This window comes from Stenella coeruleoalba, assembly GCF_951394435.1.
Source record: "Stenella coeruleoalba genome assembly, chromosome: 9".
NCBI lineage: Eukaryota > Metazoa > Chordata > Mammalia > Artiodactyla > Delphinidae > Stenella > Stenella coeruleoalba.
Window position 1 is genome coordinate 98,341,002 of NC_137155.1, and position 17,478 is coordinate 98,358,479.

Sequence of the window (17,478 nt, forward strand, 5' to 3'; positions counted from 1 at the left end):
CCACAGGAGACAGATTAATAACGAAGGATGCAAGGAATTTTAATTTATATTACAGCTACACCTGGCCTGACACCCAGGCTGGTCTGCTGTGGAAACCACATTATGGTGTCAAGTTTCTGTATTTTTTGTTCAGTATATTTATAAAGTCAGAGCGTGGGAATGAGAGGCAGCTCTGGGAGCTAATGCACAGGGCAGCGTGATCATTCAACCAGTAGAAGCAGCATTTCATGGCAACTAGTTAGAAATGAAATTCTGGACTCCTACCCACTCCAGCCGCAGGCCTAGAAACTCTGAGACCGGTGCCCAACAGTCTGCATTTTAACAAGCACTCCAGGAGAGCATGATGCACACTGAAGTTTGAATACTGACTTACAGAAACTCTTCTAAAAAACGCAGACCAGCTGTCAAAAATTAGAGCACTCTTCCCTGAACAAAGCTTGTTTAATACTAGCATCTTCCTCTCCAATCCATTTTCCGGACTCTTTCTGTTTGCCTTGGACATTAACTCTTACTTTATGAGATCACAACTTATCAATTTATAAGAAATGTATAATCCTTAATATATTGGTCTTACCCCTGCTGAGAACCGAGGGATGCTCTTCCTGTCTTCAGCACAAGTTTGCAAACTGTCTTAAGGTCAGGTTACTTCAACAAGGATTTCCACAATAAACAATGCCATATATTGATTTGACTTCTTGTTACCTTAAAGTAACACTTCCTAACCTTGCCCCAAATTCTACCGGTGCACCTTACTTGGAGAAGGTATCAATTTACTTATGTTCTTATTATATTGATTGACCACACTTTTGCTTGGATCAAATACATGGGCAAATCATTTTCTCCCTCCCTCCCAAGAGAAAAATACTAAGAAAAGAAACAAAAACAAAGCATACACACAAAGAAACAAAACTGCAGAGTAATTTCTAGTGGGAAGAATTTCCGGGCTTGTTGGACAAAGAGTGAGGTGATTGGGAAATGCAGAAAAGATAGGAAATAAAAGTTAAATGGCATGCAGCATATTTTACTTTATATTCAGAGATTAACAGGTTTTCCAGAGCAAGGCTCGGTGGGTTGCAGATGAGGAAAATAGGTCCTAGATTGAGTCGTTTATTCAAGATGCCTCAGGGCCTGAACTAGTGATGGATTTACTCTTGCTGCAGAGGATCCCCAGCAGGTGGCTGATGCGCAAGTGAAGACTGGGCGTGGCAAAGAGGGCTTCAGGGCACTCTGCGGAGGATGCTCGAGTCGCGTGTCTGCTGGGAAGGTGGGCCCCAGGGAAGGACGAGGAGACCCAGGGTCCCCAAAGGGAGGTTTGGGGAGGGAGGTGGGGCTTTTTTTTTTTTTTAAGGAAATAAAATTTTCCTGAGGTCTTTCTATTTGTTCTGGAAAACTAATAAAGTTTAAAAACCCTTATTGATCCCTCCCACCCCCCTGGCTTTTCCCGGGCAAAATGTATAGTCACTTTGGGTCCATTAGAGGTGTTCAAACGGCAAATCAAGTGCATACACTTGAGATTACCCGGCAATGACGGACCTTCCCCCAGAGCTTCGAAGTTTCCTGCGCGTTTCCTTTATTAGCTCCCTGACTGGATTGCCCCAGCACCCCGGAGCGGGGTTAGGGTCCCACCGTGCCGGCCCTGCGCGTGGCCCGCGCCGCTCGGCCCAGGCCCGAGGGTCGCCTCCGCCCGAAGGGAGCCCGTCTGGAGGGCTCCGCGGCGCGTGAGGCCCGGCGTCGACTACCGCGGCCCAGGAGGGGGCGGGCACCCCGCTCCCCCCGGGAGACCCCCGCGGCCGCCGGGGCGGGTGGGCGCAGAAGGCCGCGGGCCGCGGGCGTGCGGTCCTTCGGGCTGCAGGGGGCGCTGTGCGCGCCCTCGGGCAGGGCCGCGAGCGCAGCTCTTGTTTAAAGGGCCGGCGGGGCACGTGGCACGGACGCAGCTCGCGGCCGCCCGGCAGGAGCTCCGAGGCTGGGCGGCTCAGCTCCGCCTCCGCCGCCGCGCCGCGCAGCGCCGCGCCGGGCCCGACAAACCGGGCCTGAGGAGAGCCGCCCAGAGAAGGACGCGGGCAGCCATGGCCGAAGAGGCGCCTGCCCCGGTAAGCGCCCCCGCGCGGACGCCCAGCCCGGCCAGGCCGCCGACTCCACCGCCGCGTGGGCCCGCGCGGGTCTCGGTCGGGCGGCCCGAGAGGCCCGCGCGCCGCCTCCGTCCAGGCCCGCGCTTCGGGCCCTCTCGTGCCGCCTGGCCGCCCTCGTCCGCCTCGTCCGAGCGGCCGGGCGGCCCAAACGCGAGGCCGGGCGCGGCGGGCGGACGGCCCCGACGTCGGGGGACAGGCCGGGCTTTCTAGTTACACTTAAGATGACAAGCCCTCGTCTTTGAACCGAATGGCTGTTTCCCCGCCCCGTCCATTGTCTCACTGGAGGTCCGGCGGCCCCGGAGGCAGGCAGGGGGGCAGGGGCGCCGGCCCCATTCGGTTCTGACGACCGAAGTCTGGGGCTCGGGGCGGGGAGCGGTCTGAAGTCGCCCACCTAGTAGAGGCCAGAGCCTGACGCCCACCAGGGGCTCCGGAGTTACACCCCCATTAAGGTGCCCAAGTGTTCTTCTGACACCTAAGAGGTGTTGAGTGCTGTTTACTGACGGGATTGTAGGTGTGGTGCTTTTGTTGTTGTTTTTCGTGTTTTTGTTTTTAAGATTAGTTTAGCAGATGTTACAATGTTGGCTGATAATGTGCAGTGTGTCCAATTCGGAGAAAATAATCTGTCCTTTTTTGACATACTCGAAAAACATTTGTAAAGAGCTCAATAAACGGTATCTACTATTATTAATACATCTTAATAAAATGTTTGAAGCCGTGATCTTTCTGGATGCTGATTATTGTGGATGATTTTTAAGGAGGAACTTTTCTCTCCTCTTTAACTAGTGAGTTTGGTGTGTGCTTTTTTAAGGGTCCTCTGAGTGCGAGGCAGAAGAGGATGGGAGTTCTTGGCGTTTATGGCCCCCAGGAAGGCCCTTCTGTAGGGGGACAAGTGACCTTTTCAGCTCCCACTTAGCCCTGGGCCACTTTCTCAGTACTCTTTCTGACCATTCTTATCCACCCGCCCCTTTTCCTCTGCTGTCTTGTGTAGCACATGAGATCCCAAGAAACTCCTCAAACAGGACAGATTTGCCCTCAACTTTCGATAGCCCATGGTATCACACTGTTATTTAATTTATTATGACTATTTTTGTACAAAACTGTTCTCCAGGAGAAGGAAGAACCACATATTTTTTTCTGCATCCCCATTGCTCGTTTACTATGACAGATGTTCAGTAATTGTTATTGGATGAATGTGTTGTTTAATTGTTTAGTCAGTCGCTCATTCAGTAGGTATTTATTGAGCGTCTTCTATGAATGAGGCAGTCTTTTAGAAACTTACGTCGTCATGGAGCTTATGTTCTCATGGGCGAAGCAAACCATAACACAGGCATACACATGGCACGATCATAGATTATTAGTGCTGTGAAGGAAGGGACTAGCAGGGGGCCTATGTTAGATGTGTCCATCGGCGAAGGTCTCTTTGAGGCAGTGTTTAAGCTGGAGCCTTATACGAGAGGGAGCCAGGCGTACAGAGAGGTGTGGGAAGAGCTAACAGAAAGGTGGAAGAGAGAGCTGGGTGCATCATAGGAATCCAAGGAGACCAGGGTAGCTGGAGTGTAGTTGATAGCCAGGAGGATATAAGCTCAGGGAGGTAGGCTGGGATACGATACGAAGTTTAGGTTTTATTCTGGGTACACGGGAAGCTGTTGATCGGGGACTAAAATGATCTAGTCTGTGTATTTAAAAGATTACTGATCACCCTGTGGAAAGTGTATTGTGGGGGAAGAAGGGCGAACTGGGGAAACCAGCTGGGCAGGATTGCAGTGGTTTGGGGGAAAGATGATTGGGATTTTGACTAGTCACGGCAGAGAAGGAGAAAAGAGGATGGATTTGAGATAGTTTCAGAAGTTACACGGATAGGACTTGATGGTGATTTGACCATGAGGATGAGTGCAGTGAAGGGATGAAGTGTCAATTCACCTTTCCAACAAAGCTTTCAGCGAGATGAACTGGGACTGAGACTTTGTCATCAGGCACCAAGGTAAGCTGAGGCACTGCAGGAGCTCTTTTCCGAGATGCTGAAGGACATTGTAATGAAAGAGGTGGAGGACAAAGGCCATATGAACTGCTGCATCCCTGAGCCAGAGCCACCATCGTCATCATCCCCCTCATGATCAACAACACAGGGCTCACATTTATTGAGTGTTTGCCATGTGCTATTTACAAAGATTGTACCATCAATTCTCACAATCCTATCATATAATCCCCATTTTATAGATGTGGGATTGAAGTTGAAATGCTTAACAAACCTTGCCAAAGTCAGCCAGCTCGTGAGCAGTGGAGCTGCCAGCTGCACTCTGGTTGTTTGACTGCAGAGCTTCTGAGTTTCGGAGGAGGAGACTGAGACCCGGAAAGGAAGTCACCTGTGTGAGGCCACAGATGCTTTCCTGCTTTGGCCATGCCTTTCCTCCTGTTCCCACTTGCTAACACCCTGGTCCAGCCAGTGTTTCCTGTCCTAGAGGCTGGATGTCCCCCCTCCCCATCCCCGGCTGCCTGACTGGTCCTCAGGATCCCAGATGGGGCTTCACCTGGGCAGGTGCCATTCTGAGGTTTCTTTTAGAGATGGACATTTTGACTGGATAATTCTGATAACATCTCTCTTTTCTCTTGTGGACAGGCTCCAGAGAGGGACAGGCAAATGGGGGATGAAAGGCCTTTGACGCCTTCTCCATCACCCCAGCTGGGTGCTGAGAAGAGCTCATACCTCTACTCCACGGAGATCACGCTGTGGACGGTGGTGGCCGCCATCCAGGCGTTGGAGAAGAAGGTGGATTCCTGCCTGGCCCGCCTGCTGACTCTGGAGGGGCGGACAGGGAAGGCTGAGAAGAAGCTGGCCGACTGCGAGAAGACGACCGTGGAGTTGGGGAACCAGCTGGAGGGCAAGTGGGCAGTGCTGGGGACCCTGCTGCAGGAGTACGGGCTGCTGCAGAGGCGGCTGGAGAACGTGGAGAACCTGCTGAGGAACAGGAACTTCTGGATCCTGCGGCTGCCCCCGGGCAGCAAGGGCGAGGCCCCCAAGGTAAGCCCTGGGCGCCGGGGGTGGGACAGCCCGTGCCCGTCAGCGTGCGGGTGAGCGTGCGTGACACTGTGGTTCCAGGTGCCCGTGACCTTTGATGATGTGGCCGTGTATTTCTCTGAGCCAGAGTGGGGCAAACTGGATGAGTGGCAGAAGGAGCTGTACAAGCACGTGATGCGGGGCAACTACGAGACGCTGGTCTCCCTGGGTAAGGCTGTGTAGGTGGCACCCTGGGCCTCGGTGCACAGATGGGCCTCCTGTGGGCTGGGTCTTGGCTTTGGCTTCTGTTCCTCTGGGGGTCTCTGCATCTCTGTGGGCAACTGCATGGTGGGTGTGCAGTCCTGACCCAGCTGCCTCTGTTCTGTGTGCAGATTATGCTATCTCCAAACCGGATATCCTCACCCGGATGGAGAGGGGAGAGGAGCCTTGCCCCGAAGGCCCGAGGGGCCGGGAGGAGGGGAGTGACAGAGAGGAAGCACGCCCAAGGAGGCTGGGCGCTGGTGAGTGGGGGCAAGATGGGGACGTGGCTGGGGACAGTCCATTCATGTCCCCAGCCTCCCGCGCTTCCAAGCCATGAGGCCAGGACGGAGCGCAGGCCCTTAACCCAGGGTGGGCCACGCCCTAGCCCCCTTCACCCGTTTCACCTACCTCCACCCCTCACCTCTGACAACCACCAATCTGTTCTCTGTATCTATGACCTCATTTTTGTGTCTTTGTTTTTAATAGATTCCACATATGAGTGAGATCATACAATGCTTGTCTTTCTCTGACTTATTTCACGTAGCATAATGTCAAGGTTGTCGCCAATGACAAGATTTCATTCTTTTTTGTGGCTGAATAATATTCCATTGTATGTATATGTGACATTTTCTTTATGCATTCATTGATCAGTGGACACTTCAGTTGTTTCCATATCTTGGCTATTGTATATAAATAGTGCTGCCGTGAGCATCAGGGTGCAGATATCTTTTTGAGTTAGTGTTTCTGTTTTCTTTGAAAGAATACCTGGAAGTGGGATTGCTGGATCATATGGTAGTTCTATTTTTAGTTTTTTGAGGAACCCCTATAGTGTTTTCCATAGTGGCTGCACCAATTTACATTCCCACCAACAGGGTACAAGAGTTCCCTTTTCTCCACATCCTTGTCATTTCTTGTCTTTTTGATAATAGCCATTCTAACAGATGTGAGGTGGTATCTCATTGTGGTTTTGATTTGCATTTCCCTGATGGTTAGTGATGTTGAGCATCTTTTCATGTGCCGGTTGCCCATCTGTATGTCTTCTTTGGAAGAATGTCCATTCAGATCTTCTGTCCATTTTGTAATTGGATTTTTGTTGCTGTTGAGTTGTTTGTGTTCTTTATATATTTTGGAAGTTAACCCCTTAACGGATGTATGACCTGCAAATATTTTCTCGCATTCAGTAGGTTGCATTTTCACTTTGTTGATGGTTTCCTTTGCTGTGCAGAAGCTTTTTAGTTTGATGTATTCTTTCTTGTTTATATTTGCTTTTGGTGTCAAATCCAAAAAGTCGTTGCCAAGACTGATGTCAAAGAGCTTACCGCCTGTGTTTTCTACTAGGAGCCTATGGCTTCAGGTCTTACCCAATTGCCTTTCTTTCTCTGATTGTGAGCCTTATCCTTCTGTTATAAAGTTCCCCGTCAACTTTTCACCTAATGATTTTATTAGCCATTGAAGATTGTTGCTTGGATTCATTATTTTATTAGGGGTTGTAAAATGGTGAAATTTGGTCATTACTTTCGTACCTAATAGCTGAAATTCTTTTTTTTTTTTTTTTTTTTTTGGTACGCGGGCCTCTCACTGTTGTGGCCTCTCCCGTTGCGGAGCACAAGCTCCGGACGCGCAGGCTCAGCAGCCATGGCTTACGGACCCAGCCGCTCCGCAGCATGTGGGATCTTCCCGGACTGGGGCACGAACCCGTGTCCCCTGCATCGGCAGGTGGACTCTCAACCACCGCGCCACCAGGGAAGCCCTGAAATTCTTTTATAAAGAATAATTTCCCTAACTAACTCTTTTAGTTACCTTGAAATATAGTCTGTACAGAAAAGGCAGGATAGGTGCTTAATTCTTTCCCTTCATCAGTTTTTAGAATGAAGAGTTGCTTCCTTAGACGCCTCCAAAAGTGACCAATACTTGGGCTTTTCTTTCTTTTTTTTTTTTTATTATTATTATGACTTCATAGATTGTTGAGTATTTTATACATGCAGTCCTTTGCAGCCATTATTTTCATGCTTAAGTTGTCCCATTTTTAGCTCTTGGGAGCCCCTTCAAGTTGACCTATAGGTCATTTTGATGTAACTTTGATGGCGTTCAGACACCGTAAGATGTTCTAGTTTCATCTTGTATATTTCCTTCCCCAGACCTGGAATAAGAGTTTCTCCAAGAAGTTTTATTTCTTTCAATAAGGAATGGTATTCTGAAACTGCAGTATGAGTTCTAGTAGTTGCTAATTTTTGGCATTACTTCTAGACCTTCTCAGAAAATATGTATTTTTGAGAAGAAAAAAATCATGAGTTCGTAATGATATTTAGAATTCAAATTTAATGTCCTTTGATTTTATACTTGTATGTCACTTTTACATGGACATCTTAAATTCCTCACTATATTAGCATAATTACTTATTTGCATTATTTTGTATCCAAATCTTAATATTTCATTATCCTATAATATCTTATTTGGAATAATAATAATTTGGAAATAATTTCAAATAATTGAGTCTGTATTACTACTAACAATTACACTTCTAATTGAAATTTGAAATTTCTTTTCAGCTCTTTTTGTCATCTGAATGCATATTTCATTCAGGACTTAATAGACAAAATAATGCCTTTTAAAGTCGCTTGAAATAATTATTTTCTCTATGTGGTTATGCCACCAACTTGATATACAGTTAAGTTTTTTTGTTTCTGCTTAATTTTACTTATTTATTTAATTTACTTATTTTTGGCTGCGTTGGGTCTTCGTTGCTGTGTGCGGGCTTTCTCTAGTTGCAACGAGCAGGGACTACTCTTCATCGCGGTGCACAGGCTTCTCATTGTGGGGGTTTCTCATTACGGTAGCTTCTCTTGTTGCGGAGCACGGGCTCTCGGCACGCGGGCTTCAGTAGTTGTGACACACAGGTTTAGTTGCTCCGCAGCATGTGGGATCTTCCCGGACCAGGGCTCGAACCCGTGTCCCCTGCAGGCAGATTCGTAACCACTGTGCCACCAGGGAAGCCCCTGCTTAATTTTAGGTTTTTAGCGATGGCTCTTTTTAATTATGATTTAATTTAACTTTTTGAACATGTAAGATATGGTTGCAAAGTCAAAATGATTTAACAGGATACACTCAGCGAGGTCTCATTTCCACCCTTATCCCCTCCCTCTCCCTATAGATAACCATTTTTATTAACTTCTCGTTTATACTCCAGTGTTTCCTTTTGAAAATATCACTAATACATAGATACCTTTGTATTCCCCCATACTATTTGTCTTTGAAATACCTCATAGCAGTATGTAGAGATCTTCCTAATTTTTTGTGTGAATATGGAATGTTCCATGGTGTGATATACCATAGTTTATTTAACCAGTCTTCACTGATGGATTATTTGGGGAATAGCCAGTATATTGCTGATATAATTAATGCTGTAGGAAATATCTTGTGCATAAATCAGTTCATATTTTTGTCAGTGTATCTTTGGGATACAGTCCAGAAGCTGGACTGCTGGGTCAAAGGTAAATGAATATGCAATTTTTAAAGAATTTATCACCAAATCCCCCTGCATAGGGGTTGTACCATTTACATTCCCGTCAGCATTGTGAAAGAGGGCCTCTTTCCCCACAGCCTTGCCACTAGAGAATGTGGTCAGACTTGTCGGATTTCTGTCTGCATAATAGGTAAGTACTTCAGTGTAGTTAAAAAAATAGATTTATTAGAAATAATTCACTCATTTAAAGTATACAATTCAGTGCTCTCTATCATATTCATAGATAAGTGCAGCCAACACCACAGTCAATTTTATAGCATTTTTGTCACCTCAAAAACAAGCTCTGTGTCTTTCAGCTATCACCCTGACCCCCTTCCCAGCCCCCCAGCCATAAGCAACAACAGATCTGCTTTCTGACTCCGTAGATTTGCCTATTCTGGACATGTCATGTAAATGGAATCACATAGTATGTGGTCTTTGGTGTCTGTCTTCTTTCACTTAGCATAATGTATTCAAGGTTCATCTATATTGAGCTGTGTATTAGCACTTTATTTTTTTTTCTTATTTTAGTCAAATACATATAACATAAAATGTAGCATATTAACTTTTTAAGTATACAGTTCAGTGATATTAACATTTACCATGCTGTGCCACCATCACCACCATTCATCCCTTTTATTCTTTTACTGAAATTCTGTACCCGTCAAACAATAACCCTCCCCCCTGTTCTCAGCCCCTGGCAGCCACAGTTCTACTTTCTGTCTCCCTGAATTTGGGTGCTCTAAGTGCTTCATATAAGTGGGATCGTACACTGTTTGTCTTTTTGTGGCTGGCTTATTTCACTTAGCACAGTATCATCAAGGTTCATCTATGTTGTAGCACATGTCAGAATTTCCTTTATTAAGGCTTTTATTATACTGAGGTAGTTTCCTTGTATTCTTAGTTTTTTGAGTAGTTTTTTTATAAAAGGGTGTTGAATTTTGTCAAATGTTTTTTCTGCATCAGCCGAGATGATCATGTGGGTTTTTTCCCCCTTCATTCTCTTAACATGGTGTATTCCATTGATTCAGTTTCATATGTAGAACCATCCTTGCATTCCAGGAATAAACTCCACTTGGTTATGATATTTGATCCTTTTAATATGCTGCTGAATTCGGTTTGCTAGCATTTTGTTCATATTGGGATATTGGTCTGCAGTTTTCTTGTAGTGTCTGTCTGGCCTTGGTAACAGTGTAGCTTTGTTTGTTTATGGCCATTTTAATTTTTTATTCTGTGAAATATTCATGTCTTTTCCCGTAGGAAGCTTTTTTTAAAAATAAATTTATTTTATTTATTTATTTTTGGCTGCATTGGGTCTTCTTTGCTGCACGCGGGCCTTCTCCAGTTGTGGCGAGTGGGGCTACTCTTCGTTGTGGTGTGCGGGCCTCTCACTGAAGTGGCTTCTCTCGTTGCCAAGCACGGGCTGTTGGCATGTGGGCTCTGGAATGCAGGTTCAGTAGTTGTGGCGCACAGGCCCAGTTGCTCCGCGACATGTGGGATCCTCCCGGACCAGGGCTCGAATCCTCGAATCCGTGTCCCCTGCATTGGTAGGCGGACTCTCAACCACTGCACCACCAGGGAAGCCCCCTCCCCTAGGAAGCTTTTTAAAAATGCATACTTCCTAGGCCCACCCAGAACTGACTGATAAGAATCTTGGGGGTGCTCCCCAGGGGATCTTTATACACCAGCCTGGTGGAGGACCTGGGAGTGGGAACTACCGTTGAAATGTTCTGAGCCAGGAGTCCTTAAAAAGCCAGACCTTTGGTCCTGCTGTGTCATGACCTGTGTGGTACTATCGGATAACTTAACATGCTATATATACCATTTCCTTTTCTCAGATATGGAGGTTTTAGTCTAGAATCTAGTTACTAGACGATCAGTAAAGTTCACTGAATTATCATACCCTGTGTTTGACCTGATGCTCCAGGTGACTGCATTTAGCCACTCCCCAGAGGCTCCTGGGAGACCTCTGCGTTGCCCGTAGTGTCACTGATTTGCATTCCCCAGGCCTTCCTCCATACTCAGAGCACACCTCCAGCCCAGTCAGCCCTGCCCGGAAGGAGCCAAAAGAAGGTCAGGCCTCCAAGCACCAGCAAGACTCAGAAACAAGAGTAACCCCACCCGAAACGAACACCGGTGAGTGAGCGCTGGGCAGCCGTGTGAACAGGACCAGACAAGCGGTACTGAGCATAAGTGCTGCAGCTCGAGGCGGGGAGAGGTGGCTGGGGGCTGGGCCAGGCCGGGCAAGGCTGGACAGGTTTCCTGGAAAAGGGGCCCCTGAGACGGGCCTTAGAGGTAGATTTTGCTGGGAACACAGGGTATTTTCAGCGGGAGGAAAGAGTCTAAGCAAAGGTATGGGTTACTTAGGTATGTTGGGGGCCAGGTACACTGATCGGGCTGGAGTGAGGGGAAGGGCACAGGAGGGGGACATTGGGTCTCTTCAGGGTTCTTAAGACAATCCCGTTAATGGGGCAGTACGTGCCGTATGCCTAGCAGAGTGCCAGCACGTGCGCTCCTCAGTGAGTGTCCTCTTCTGAAGACCGGTGAAGCTCCAGTCACCACTTCCAGTGTTCTCTGCTTTTGTTTAAAGGAAATTCTTGCCCGTCCTGTCACAAAAATAGAGTATATTCAGGGGGCATTTAGCATAGCACTTGGCAGGTAACCCAGAGCCTCGTTTTCTGTCTCCAGACTGCTCTGTGCTGGCTTGGCGTCCCCCTCCTGCCGGCCCGACCGTTCAGTCTCTGGGTTGCTTTCTATCCAGTTACTTCTGTGCATCTTCCCCACTGAATATGGGCCCCTGCAGTTGGAGGTGACACCCCATCCCCGCTTCCCTGTGTCCATCCTTCCCAGCCAGTATGTAAGAGGACTGGGACCTTCTCATTGTCCTTTTGCTCTGTTGCAAACCTGGTGCTGTGCCCTGGGGCCTCCCCAAACCCTCTGTCCTTTTGAGGCCCATCAGGGTGACCCCCAGATGCAGAGGGGCCAGTTGTTAGCACCACCTGCATGGGAATTGGGGGTGTGGCCTTCCCCGGTCTCCGCCCACCTCTGAGCAGAGGCTGCGGGGTGGGGCACCTGCCACCCTTGGGACAGAACCCAGCGTTCCCTCTTCCTGGGCCTCAGGCACTTGAGCGTGTCCTGGACCTGCTAGGGAATGGCTGGGTCTCCCTGTGGGAGCCTGCTGTTGGGAAAGGCCCTCATGGGACTCTCTCTCACAGGACCACTAGCCAGCACTAGCGTTTTGTCCTCGGTTAAACGGGAGGAAGAATCTTCAGATGGGGAGTCACCCACCTCCCCTCCCAGGGACATCCTGCCCGGCATGGGGCCAGGTGAGTGAAGGGAAGAGGCCCCGTGGCCACAGCAGAGCCTCGGAGGAACTCGGGGGCCCTTTGGGAGTGGGTAGGGGTTGCATGATGGACCTGGTAAGGGGTTTCCTCTTGAGGGCTCCCTCCCTCACCCCCCAAGTATTACTTCCCTGGGGCTCTGGGGACCCAGGTCACCTATGGTCCTGTTCCTCCCCCATCGTGGTCTGGTCTGGCTGGAAAGGTGCTGCTTAAAACAAGCTGTGTGCCACCAGGTGTGGCCTCCTCACAGCCACCCTGTGAAGTGGCCCAGCCCACAGCCTCTCGCGTCTTGCAGCTGGAGTCTGGAGGCCTGTGATTTAAATTTAGCTCTTCCTGCTTAGAGTCTGTGTGTTTTCTATAAACCGGGCTTACCTCCTGATAAGCAGGAAAAAAGAAAGCGATTATTGCCAATTTTGGCCCAATAGAAAGGGATCCAGCTGTCCTCCCATTCCATTCTGGTACCTCCTTCGGTGGGAGGCAAGCATGAGATCTGGGCCTGCCTTGGGGTTGTGGTGGGGCTGCAGATGGGCTGCAGATGAAGAGGTCTGGGAGCCTTGGCCTTCACAGAGAAGAGGGCCTGAGACCCTCACTAATTTCTAAGCCCAAGACCACCATGGGGGCCTCTTCAATGCAACAAGGTTTTACCTCAAAGTTTACAGGATTCTTAGATGCTTAACGATTCTGTAGCTGGAGGACTAAATTAAAAAGTGCGTCATTTCTGACATAGAAATAAAGTTCTGCCCTGAGTTAATTTGTGAAGATTACTGGGTGAGCGGTGAGCAGAGAACCCAAGGTCTTGCTGTCGGGTGCTGCCCTGGAGGTTCACCAGTTAAGGGGTCTCTTCCTCAGTGGCCTCCCGGCTTGCGGTTTAAGCTCAGGCTTCAGCAAGAATAGAAATCACTCTTGTCTTGGACCTTGGAAGTTGCCTAATGAGGGCTGTAAGTTTTCATTCTAATAGGCAGCGGGCAGGGTTCTCTTGTCACCGTTGAGCAGACTGTGCGGTCTAGCAGCTGAGGCTGCCGGATCCTGGGGGATGGTTGGCTGGCTCCAGAGGAAACCAGAGGTGACCAGCAGCTGGAGGAGGTGGGAGAATGCCGGGTTCCAGGCAGGGCTCTGCGGCCAGGACCGGCCTCCTCAGCGACAGGGACCCCTGGAGCTGCTGCTGAGACCACCTGTCGCTGCCTGAGTCCCACCTCAGAGTCAAGTGTGACCCACACTGAGGCCCAGCCGGGAAGCCCAGGACTCGTGCCTGCTTTCTGTCAGGGCAGGTGGTGGACGCTCGGTGTGGACTTGTTACTTGGCTGTGTAGCTCTGAGGGGGGCTAAGTCACCCACCACCTCCAGGCCCGAAGCCTCTTACCTAGTCTGGGGGCAGTGGTGGCCCGCAGGGCTCATCGTCATTCACAGATCAGAACTAAAGTCGTCAGAACTTTGGGGGTCCCGCATGGTCAGCATGCCGCAGGGCACAGGACGTAGGCCTCCCTTTGTCTGCCTTTCATTTTCCCGCCCATCTGCCTCCCCGGTCTGACTCCTGACCCCAGCTCCTGGGTTTGCAGCAGTGTTTCCCTGCTGTGGCCGGGAGCGCTGGGAGGAAGAGGGGCCCGGGGAAGGCTGGGGGGTGGGGGCGGGGCTGGTGTGGCTGGAGCACGCCGGGAGGCCAGGACTGGGTCTGTGGCCCGGGTGGGGGCCGGCGGTGTGGTCCGCTTGAAATCAACGCAGACTCCATTTGCCAGGTGGTGGCGGTATGGTCATCAAGACGGAAGCACAATCTGAGGACGAGATGATGCCTGAGCAGCTCTACCTGGGGGAGTCCCAGAACCAGCCAGAGTGTAGACTCCCCAAAGGGCCCAGGAGCAGGACCGGGGGTTCTGGCCGGCTTCACTCGGGGGCAGCGCCCAGGGTGCGGGCAGGGGACCCTCTGCCACCGGGGGCACCGGGGAAGGGGGGCGAGCCGCCTCGCGTCCTCCCCCGCCGGCGAGAGCGGGCCTTCCCCTGCCCTGACTGCGGACAGAGCTTCCGCTTGAAGATCAACCTGACCATTCACCAACGGACCCACGCGGAGGAGGAGCAGCGCGCGGAGGCCCGGGGCGGCTCGGCCTCCGGGGCCGGGGGACGTGCCCAGCCCGCGCTGGAGCCGGGGGAGGTGGTGGTGCCCGGCCCCGTCATCCGCTGGCTCCCAGAGGGGCCCGAGGGCCGCCGCTGCTTCGTGGGGCGGAGGCCGGCGGCCGCCAAGGTGTACCACTGCAGCGAGTGCCTGCGCTTCTTCCAGCAGCGGAAGAGCCTGCTGCTCCACCAGCGCCTGCACACCGGCGACAGCCAGGGCTGGCCCGCCTGCCCCTACTGCGGCAAGGCCTTCCGCCGGCCCTCGGACCTCTTCCGGCACCAGCGCATCCACACGGGCGAGCGGCCCTACCCGTGCCCCGAGTGCGGCCGCGCCTTCAACCGCAACCACCACCTGGCGGTCCACATGCAGACGCACGCGCGCGGCCAGGGCGGCCCGCACGTTCCGGCTCCCCCCGCCCGCCTGGGCAGCCCGCCGCTGGCACGGCCCAGCCCCTCCGAGGAGGGCTGACCGGGCAGGAGCCTGCGGGGCACCCCCTGCTCCAGGACCACCTCAACACCGGCGGAGCCCTTCCACTTGTGCCTGATGCTGGTTCCTCCTTCTGCGATGGCTTTGGAGAGATCTTTTTACATGGGAAGCGGTGGCCTTTTTGATGACAGAGTGTATGCGTGCCAGATGCCTCAGTTTCCTAAGTTTGTCACTCTGCTGCCTTTTCTACATTCCTGACTTACACAGGGGCCACTAAGGCTTAGGGGATGCCAAGCTTTGGTGGGGGCCTTTGACCGGTACTGTGGACAGGCAACAGGACCAGAGGCCATGGCCTTTCTAGTAGGGGTGTTCGAGACACGGAGAGCCTGGGGTTTGATTTTATACACAGAGGTCTTGGCCTTCTGTCAACACGAGAAACAGCAGAGTGGACAGACAGCCTAAAGAATAGGCACTGGAAATTTGAGTTTTCTACTGTTATTTTGAAACTTTTTTTTATGGAGATTTTCTAAGTGCTTCTGTAAGTATTGTGTGTGGTTGTAAAGGGGACCGAGAACTCCTGAGGGGCAGGGATGATTCTGCCACCTCCTTGTGTGTGGGGATGGCAGAGGGACTGTCCAGACCAGCCTGGGAATGCCTGTTGATGGGGGTGCCTTGGCTGCTGCCCTGGAAACCAGGTGTCTTCCCAGGTGTGTGTTCGTTGGTCTAGACTGATTCCCAGTATTCCTGGTCCTTTCCCCAGTGGGTGTTCACATTCATGATTGACTTTGGTAATCAGCTGAGAGCGGGGAACTGCAGCCTGGAGTGGATGACATTTCCCCCAAGGTCTCAGTGTTCACGGGTGTGCACGCTCCATGGACTGGACCCCACCTGACACCTGGGGGGTGGGGGAGGTCAGGTGCAGAGCGGGCCCAGGAAGTTCCTCCCGAGAGGAAGATCCTGGTCTGAGGGAGGCTGGTCAGCCCACGTGGACTGTGGGGTTGCCAGGCCTGATGTGTCACGTTAAAGGAGGGGGTTGTCTTCTAGAACTTGGGGCTCATGGCAGAGTTAGGCCAGGAGATCTAGGTGAATCTTTTAACCACCTCCATCCTCGTGTTACTTGTCTGTCGAAGGTGGTAATGACCCGAGTGCATCCTACCTCACCTTAGAGTTGTCAGGGTCATAATAGATTTAGAGGCAGCGGGACAAATAGGAAGCCTGATTTCGACCTTCCTTTCAGGTTCAGGGCCCCCTTTCTCTTTCATGTTGATCTTCCAGCCCTCTTCCCAGTCAGAATCACTCAAGAAGGACCTTTATTTTCTGGAGTGAGTGGAAGGTCCCACGGGTGCAAAGTGAGGTAAGACTTTCCCTTTGGGCTATATCCGCCTGGAGCCTTTTGTACCTCAGTGGAACAAATTCTCACCAAAGCAGTGAGGTTCAAACTGTGGAGGTTCGGGCTCTAGTGTCGCGCCTTATGGAGAAGTCTCGGTGGCACCTAGCTTCTTGTGCCTCTTTAGTCACACCACTTTGGGCGCTCCCTATAAACCAGCCCTTGGTCTGGGTGACTTTGAAGCTGGAGTGATGGGTCCTCAGCTCTTCTGATTGTTGTCTTATTTATCTGGCACTATGTGAAGTGTCCAGTGTTCAGGCCTGCTTCCAGGTGCCTGGGTCCCTGGCTGTGCCACTTCCTCTTGCCCCCCTCTGACCCTCATACCTCTCCTAAAGTCCTGAACAGGGTTGGGGGCAGATGGAAACATTGCTGTCATCTCTGGGGCGAGAGTGTACGCGTCAGTGACTGCTCAGCCAAGCTCCTCTGGGCTTGGGAGAGGCGCCTCCCTCCCCTGCCATAGATCCTGCTTGTCTGCTCTGGTATCCCCCAGCTCTTGCCAGGGCCCCGCAGTCAGGGCTGGGCTGTCAGCAAGTGCTCAGACAGGATGTGGTGCTAGTGAAGCTGCTGAGAGCTTAGCCCTCAGCTGCAAGAGCTAGTCTCAGGTGTTTCCTTGGAAGGCCTCAGGGCTCAGAGTTTCCAGGCTTTTCTAATGCTTAATGCCCTGTGTAAATACGCAAACTCTTAACAGAAGCAGTAATCACTGTGCAGTGGTGCTCCTCTTCTTCCAAAGCATTCAATGTGCCGGGCTCCCGGCTAGGCCCTGTGAGTTTGCCTGGCACTCACTAGGTGTTCAAAGGACATTCTTTGCACTGAAATGAGTCAGCGGAGGCTGCGTGACCTGGGAGGCTGGAGCCTGGTCTGACCCCAGTCTCACTCCCAGCTCTGGGTCTCGGGTTCCTCATTTGTAAAGCAAAGTTGGGGTTCTGGTGTTAAAAGGCCCGTTAAGAACTGTGACGGTGGTGAAACCTTGGCCCCATCAGTGCTCAATAAATATGTTGGACTCTGTACGTGCACGTGACCTGGTTCCTGCTCTCTGGGAGTCTGCGGCGGTGCGGAAAGTCCCCGCCCGCCACGCGGGTGGGCTGCTCGGCCGAGCTCGGGTCCGCATTCACGCTTGAGAGCGGCCCTCGCGCCGGGCTCTCCCACGGAGCTGGCGCCCAACCCTGCCCCGCGCCCACAGAGCCTTGGCGCACGCCGCGGGGGCGGGGCCTCTGGGCCGGCCAATGTGGGGCAGGCTCCGGGCTGCCGGGGTCGTCCGCGCAAGGGGCGGGGGCGGAGCTTCCCGGTCTGGCCAATGGGGAGCCGCCTCCGGGCGGCGGGGTGGGGCCTAGCTC

At 51.6% G+C, this 17,478-nt stretch overlaps 1 protein-coding gene across 2 annotated transcripts; it reads left to right on the forward strand.

Annotated features, from left to right (window-relative positions):
• The first annotated feature begins 1,576 nt into the window (after window positions 1–1,576).
• Window positions 1,577–17,139, forward strand: ZNF783 (zinc finger protein 783). 2 transcript variants are annotated; one of them, XR_013829629.1, is made up of 8 exons: window positions 1,577–2,090; window positions 4,747–5,148; window positions 5,227–5,353; window positions 5,517–5,645; window positions 10,895–11,023; window positions 12,103–12,213; window positions 13,961–15,295; window positions 16,033–16,046. XR_013829629.1 is itself a non-coding variant. In XM_079930985.1 (7 exons), the coding sequence occupies exons 1-7, from the start codon at window positions 2,067–2,069 to the stop codon at window positions 14,797–14,799; spliced, it is 1,761 nt and encodes a 586-aa protein (XP_079787111.1). In that variant the 5' UTR covers window positions 1,577–2,066; the 3' UTR covers window positions 14,800–17,139. The 2 variants fall into 2 exon arrangements, 1 of the variants encoding a protein (XP_079787111.1); XM_079930985.1 differs by having other exon boundaries at window positions 13,961–17,139.
• The last annotated feature ends 339 nt before the right edge of the window (window positions 17,140–17,478 follow it).

Coding starts and splice junctions, on each gene's coding strand:
- ZNF783 (XM_079930985.1), top strand. CDS start 2,067: ATGGCCGAAGAGGCGCCTGCCCCG. Junction 5,149..5,226: donor GCAAGGGCGAGGCCCCCAAG/GTAAGCCCTGGG, acceptor CTGTGGTTCCAG/GTGCCCGTGACCTTTGATGA. Junction 5,354..5,516: donor CGAGACGCTGGTCTCCCTGG/GTAAGGCTGTGT, acceptor TTCTGTGTGCAG/ATTATGCTATCTCCAAACCG.